The sequence below is a fragment of the Sinocyclocheilus grahami genome, unplaced genomic scaffold, assembly GCF_001515645.1.
Source record: "Sinocyclocheilus grahami isolate Dianchi unplaced genomic scaffold, SAMN03320097.WGS_v1.1 scaffold1237.1, whole genome shotgun sequence".
NCBI lineage: Eukaryota > Metazoa > Chordata > Actinopteri > Cypriniformes > Cyprinidae > Sinocyclocheilus > Sinocyclocheilus grahami.
In genome coordinates, this window is record NW_015506416.1 from 161,345 (window position 1) to 168,729 (window position 7,385).

Genomic DNA, 7,385 nt, shown 5'->3' on the forward strand with positions numbered 1-7,385 from the left:
GGCGCTGAGAACCAGCGCGGACCACCCCGAGAACCAATCGTGCAACCTTGAGGGCTCGGGACACAATGGAAGCCTCCACTCGAGCCCTACCCCTACGGCGGCCCGGGAAAGCATAGCCATTATTTCTGGATCCAATTCAGGCATTGCTACAGTCCCGGAGGAGAGTAGCGCAGCCGAATCTTCCTCTCCAGAAAGCTCTGGCTCACCCTCCGATGCAGCAATCGACATCTGGTTGCTGGGAGGAGAACCCAGGCATGCCCAGGCACATGAGGCAGCGATCGTGACCATCACCCAGCGCCAGGTAACGACCGCATCCAGAAACGCTCGGGTGATACGTTGTCTATAGCAAGACCCACATCGTCTTTACAAAGACGTAACATCAAGTTTGCCACGCAATGTCGTCTTTAAAAAGACGCACCCGAAAATATTTTAGCATGCTGAGGCACACAGGGGAGATAATCATCTGCAACACAAACAGGGGGTAGTGCAGCCTGATGTGTGCAACCCACTTGACACGGGAAACCACCACCGCTGAAGCGCCGTACCGCCAACACGAAGAGCTCTCCAAGAGTGCACTGAACTCGTTCAGTCTTCTTCTCTCAGTAGAGTAGTCAGGAGCAGAACGATGTGATTGCTCGGCTCTGAAGCGAAAAGCTGAATATACGCTGCATCGGCTGCCTACTTATACTCACGCTGTGATCAGCAGCAGCTGGATGCAATAATCGCATGCCAATGTGCATTGGCTCGTTTAGTTTACACTCGAAGTAGATTGGTCTCTCTAAGCGAGATCCCAATTTCGTCGGTCATCCGACGTGACGTCGAGAGTGACCGACTGAAAGGGAACATAAAATGTCGAAGTGAGTATACTAAAATGAATTTGGATAGACCTGTGCAGTTCTGGAAGGATGTTTTATGGTGTAATAAGACCAATCTTGAATTTATGGTTACTACTTGGTTACTAGGGCTGTGCGATATTGAAGAAAAATGCGATATGCGATAACTCATTAAATAATGCGATATTCGATATGCGATACGATAATGCTTAAAGTGCCACATGCTCAGATGAAACAGTTTTACTCAGCTGTTGCTGAGTCAGTTCTGTGAACTTCTATAACTATCTTGTGTCATATATATATGGTTATTTGTATGTATGTATGTACCAAGTGTTCCTGTAAAACCACAACAAATTCCTTGTGTTTGCGCACACTTAAGTGGTGAATAAAGCTCATTCTGATTCTGATTCTAATAAGAAAGCACCCCTACAACAACTGAAAGTGAACGGTAGTGTTTTATAATTAATTACATAAAAATGTAATTTTAACATGAGTTTAGGAACTGAATAAATTAAATAAAATTAATGCATGTAGCAGACGCTTTTATCCAAAGCGACTTACAGTGCATTCAGGCTATACATTTTTTACCAGTATGTGTGTTCCCTGGGAACTGAACCCACAACCTTTGCGCTGCTAACGCAATGCTCTACCACTGAGCCACAGGAACATAAGAATAATAGGAATAGGAATAATAAAAAGGAAAAATAAAACACAGTAGTATTTACTCTTTGAATTCAATATGCACTGATTCTTATTTAAGCTACAAAAGTTATTTAGGTAAGAGCAGTGAGTGATTTTCTTTTTGTACATGGTCCCAAATATTGCAAGCTGTAGCGATATGCATATTGCGATATGTACATTTGCGATATTTCGATATATTGCACAGCCCTATTGCTTACTATGGTTACCTACTTGGTATGTCTGCAAAAAAGGCAAAGCTTATGAGCTGAAGAGCACCATTTCCATGGTCAAACATGGAGGTGGACCAGTCTTGTTATGGGGATGCTTTGCTGTTGCACTAAGTGGAAATCTTGACTGTATAAAGGATATCATGGATCAGTATCAGGCAATTTTGGCAAAGATTGGGATGATCGTCCTGTTGGAAAGTTCAATGATCATCAAGCTTCTGTCTTTGCTCCGAAGGCATCACAAAATATACATCCAAATCTACTGGAGTTTAGTTCAGAGATTGGTCGTAGAATGTTTGTGAGTGGTCTGTTCAGTTTCCAGATTCAAATCTCATTGGAAATATTTGGTGGAATTTAAATAAAGCAGTGGCAGCCCTGACCTGCAAGACATTCTTCTGCCATGAACAAAATTTTATGGAAACATTTTTATTTTTCACCCAGAAATACAATTTCTGTCATTATTTACGCATCCTTCTTTTCACTGAGGTTTCTTGAAAGTTTGGTTGATATTTCTCCACACTGCTGCCTGTGGTCTGTAGAGAATAGTACAGCCGAGTACATAGTATAAATGCCTCCTCGCAGTGACTTTGAGGTGCACACACCTTCTGCTGTGGTTTGTGCCAGAACAAATGTGTCAGACTTAACAAGACTTAACTTGTGCACATACTACACTGACTTTGAATCTTCAGATTGGTGCTCGATCAATGACCAAATCTTAAACTTTTACATTTGATCTCCCTTCCAGTCTTAAGTATTTGGTTACAGTTTGGTGCCAGATAACAACCCACATAACTCTTACTTAAATTTACCAAGGTAAATAATACTTTCATTTTCAAAATTGTATAGGCAGTATTCAGTAGTCTTTGGTACGGATGTGTCCCTGCTGGTCAAATGGCCTGGGAAAACCAAAAGCAAGTTCAGACACTCACACAGGGCAGGGCTTTATATTGCACCCCCTACACACACATTATGCAGTAGTATGCTAACGAGTTTGATCCAAAGCATTCATTGAACCCTAACCCATGCTGGGTCAGCACTAGCAGCTGCTGTTCAGGTGCTTAGTCAGCTGAGAGAGACAGGTAGGGTTTGAATGTGTTTGAATGTGTGTTCATGTGAATGAGACAGCAGGTCTGGGACCAAATGCAACAGAGCTGATGGTAACCGCCCCATGACCCGAAGTACATCAGTCAGGAGGCAGAGGCTCAGCCTCTCTGTGTTTCTCTCTCTCTCTCTCTCTCTCTCTCTCTCTCTGTGTTCTGCTCTGTTTATGTGCAAGCACTTAATTGGTCTGCGTTGTTGACGTGAATTACTGCACCCGCTGCTGTTAAAAGTTCTCTGGTATTTTCTCACCCATCAGAGAATTTGCTTTGTTGTTATCTTTGTTATGCCATGCACAAGCACGTGAGATTTTTCAGAGTTACGCATCTTACCTTCTCGGGTGATTGATTTCTTATGTGTTTCAGTCTTGAGTCACTTCATGTGGATGGATTCACAATTTCCTCATAAAAAAGTACTTGAAGTGATGGGATGATAATGTATGTGAGGTAAATCAGATCAAATCACACTTTTATCTGTGATACAGTGGCCCCAAAATGTATTAGGGCACTTCACCCTTAATATATTGATTGCATTCATCTTTCCTGTTGGAAAGTTCAGTGATCATCAAGCTTCAGTTTATCAGGCATCACAAAATATGGATCCAACCATATACAGTATATCAAACTCTTTAAACAAATATACCGTACAATACATTTTCTTGGATTTACTTTTAAAAAAGTTTGTTTTAATTCATGTTTGATGTATTTTCCAGTGTTTTTATTTTATTTTATATCACTGTTTAAAACAATTGTGCTGATTAATATTTTTGTTATAACAGTGATATATTTGGTAACAATTTATTTTGATAGTCCACTTTAGACATTTGCAACTACATGTCAACTAGCAGTCATTAGAATATTAGTAGACTGTCAGCTTAATATCTTCGAACACTGTATTTTGATGGGTCCACAACATACAACATAATGACTATAAGAAACTTTGCAAGTATATGTCAACTTATTCTACTAACCCTAAACCTAACCTAACAGTCTACTCTAAGAGTTAGTAGACATGTAGTTGCAAATTAATGAGAATTAGTTGACATGTAGTTGCAAAGTAACTTATAGTTAGTAGAATGTCTAAAGTGGACTATCACAATGAAGTGTAACCATATATTTTCCTTTTTCAGGATTCTTTGATAAATTGAATGCTTAAAGGAACAGCATTTATTTTAAATAAAACATCCTTTGTAACATTGCAAATACATTTTCTGTCACTTTTGATAAATTGAATGCATCCTTGCTGAAATAATTAATATTTTAGATTTTTGTGGCCTATGCATCAACACTTTATAATTAAAATACTACTAATAATAGTAATGTTTTTAACTGTGGCTTCTATGCATTTTAGCCCACTGTGTTTATGTACTTAAGCTTTGCCCCAAATAGTCTGAAACTAGCCTACCAGCATCCATGCAAATGGCCTGTTTACTGTGTCATTATACAGTCTGCTTTAGAGGGTGGGAACTATGCTGACTGGATTACCCTGCACCACAGTGAACCCTTTGTCTTTCCAGCAGGTCAAATTAGTTTACGCTTGGGCATCTTGTTTTTAACATTATTAACTTTTCTCAAGAATCTGTTTTGCACACACACACACACACACACACACACACACACACATACACACACAAAACAAGCAAAAAAATGCAAATTCCTCTCTCCCTGACCACTTTCGCAAATGTATTCTTTTTTAGAGTGTGCTCGTCTGAAGCAGCAAGTGGTCGGGTTGCAGGTGGAGCTGAAGAGGCTGCAAGAGGAGGTGCCAAACTTGAAGTCATGTCTTGATGCAGCAAAAGAACAGATTCTGCAGTTGGACAACCAGGTCCAGACCCAGAAACTACTGCAGAACCAAAACCAAGAAGCCCAGTTTCTCATACAGGGTGTGTATACCCACAGTTTAAAGGTGAAGTGTGTATTTTTTTTTCCATTAGCAGCACCAAGCAGAATTGCAATAGTAATAGTAATAAAAATAATATTTTTTTTTATAGTGCTGTGGAGGTTTCCTAGTCAGGTGCTCAGCAGTTTTAGCATTCATTTTCCACATTTGTCCTCCGTTTGTGTCATCCATGGACATCAATGTACATCTGGTGTGTTGTGTGTACGTGTCTATGCTGGACAGGTGTTTTAGAGTTGCATTCTCACACCCTGTCTGTATCCAGACATGCCTGTTATGTGTTTCTCTTGCTTTTTCAGTTCTTGTCAGTGTGTGTTTGTGTGCTGTTGAGTGTGTGTATTGATATGTTTGTGTTCGGCAGGTGTTTAGGGGTAGGAGTCTCAACACCTGCCTATTTCTTTATGGAGCCTCTGAAACTCTCAGTGGTGCAGTTAACACTTGTGTAATGTTACCCTTGTCAGCAAACTAACAGCCCCTTTTCCACTATGAGCAGCCTATGCTCGGATTTGAAAAGTTTCGCTACTGTTGAAAAGTTTGGGGTCTGTGCATATTCATCCATCCATCCTAATTTATTCCTCATTCTAATATGCTGATTCTGCACTCAAGAAACATTTCTTGGTAACACTTTATTATAAGTATTCTCACTTTTAACTAGTTGCTTATTAGCATGCCTATTATTAACATATTGGCTGTTTATAAGTACTTATAAAGCACATGTTCTGCATGGCCATATTCTACATCCCTAATCCTACCCAATACCTAAACTTAACAACTACCTTGCTAACTATTAATAAGGAGCAAATTAGTAGTTTATTGAAGCAAAAAACGTAGGTTTGTTAATTTCAAGATTTGGACCTTGAAATAAAGTGTGACCCATTTCTTATTATTATCCATGTAGAAATCTGTTCTGCTGCTTAATATTTTGGAGAATTCTTAAATGAATAGAAAGATCAAAAGAACAGCATTTTTAAAATAGAAATCTTTTATATTATTGTAAATGTCTTTACTGTCACTTTTTTTGTTTTTGTTTTGTTTTGTTTTAATTAATCTTACTGTTCCCAAGGTTTTTAGTAAGTGTATCAAAACTGGTCATTTTTGAACATTTCTCATCTAGTTCTTTCCAGACCAAATGATCTGAGCCATTACCATTAATTTTCAGCCTCTGTATAGTCTCAAAAGTTGTGTCATTTGTATCTATTTAAATTTTTTTCTTCTCAAGAATTTTTAGAAAACTTCAGACAAAATTGCTATATAAATGAAGTGCAGCTAAAAACTCCATTAAGTCTTCTGAGCTGTGAAAGAGTATAAAATGTTCTTGGAGAAGTACTCATTGCCCTAGACTCATAAATGAAGTGGATAGATTTTTCCTTGCCATGGAGGCAAAAGAAAGCAAAAAACGGAGCAAAACAAAGAGCGAATACATTTAAACCTTGCTCTCTATTTATCCTGGTCATGTTACGGTGACCAGAAAGCAATTATCAGTATGCTGCTGAAGAGACGAAGCCCTCTTCCTAGGCACTCTTTTACCCCCATCGAGAAAATGTCAGAATGACACGGGCAGCGCAGTAGAGAGCACTTTCACCAGAAAAAGCACGACGTCACCTTAACCAGTCTCAGCCTCTCAGAGCCAGCCAGACAGCCAACTCACCAACAAACAGACGGCCCATTTTTCTTCTGAATAAAAGCCCTCTGGACCCACCGCGTAGTGAAACGATCCCGCCAGCCTTTATGCAGTTCTGGAATACATCCTGTTGTGAGTTAGCGGACCTGCTTGCCAGCACAAACAGTTTGAGAACAGAATGACCGCTTCCTCTGGACTGTGGTTTCAGGTGTTAATGGCTTGGCCCCCAGTTCTTTAGAAACAAACACATTTGTTTCCCGTAATTTACTGTGGTTTTACACCCTCTATCTCTCTTTCTGCAGCTGCTGTTTTCACAGAGATGATGCAACCTCCTAATTATTGTCTTTTTATTCAGTAAAGACATTGTTGTGCTTTCTGTGGTGTTTTTCCTCTGGAGATGTTCTTCAAAATTAGACCAGCGTCTTACAAATAATGTCTCTCTGGATGTCTGAAGTCTCGCAGCCTCTCTTGGGTATTTTTGTCTTGTGGTTTATAATGCTAATCACTAGGAGAGTAGGAGAGAGACAGAGAGAGAGGTCAGAACGACCTCTGGTCGGTGGCAGTAAAGGGCAGCCTCTCATAGATTCCATCTATTTAAACACTGCTGGGACCTGGGTGTGTGTCTCCTGACTGCTGATACACGTGTGACAGTGTGTTCTTGCTTGTTACATTAATACCTTTGTAAATGTCAGTAATTCTTCATGCAAATTGGTTGATCTTATCTCTTGTTATATGTTTGTATATAGATAGTTAAAGGCACCTGAAAAGAGCTGCTTATCCATGCATTATTAATAACCATCGACAGTCATAACCGTAACTCTAAATATACAGGTGCATCTCAATAAATTAGAATATCGTGGAAAAGTTCATTTATTTCAGTAATTCAACTAAAATTGTGAAACTCGTGTATTAAATAAATTCAATGCACACAGACTGAAGTAGTTTAAGTCTTTGGTTCTTTTAATTGTGATGATTTTGGCTCACATTTAACAAAAACCCACCAATTCACTATCTCAACAAATTAGAATA

At 39.3% G+C, this 7,385-nt stretch overlaps 1 protein-coding gene across 1 annotated transcript in view; it reads left to right on the plus strand.

Moving 5' to 3' along the window:
• The window catches only part of lekr1 (Leucine-, glutamate- and lysine-rich protein 1), a 127,689-nt gene that overhangs the window by 21,909 nt on the left and 98,395 nt on the right, over window positions 1-7,385 (plus strand). Inside the window, exon 3 of the mRNA XM_016254310.1 lies at window positions 4,536-4,721. Within this exon, the coding sequence (XP_016109796.1) occupies window positions 4,536-4,721 (186 nt within the window). The remainder of the gene's footprint in view (window positions 1-4,535; window positions 4,722-7,385) is intronic.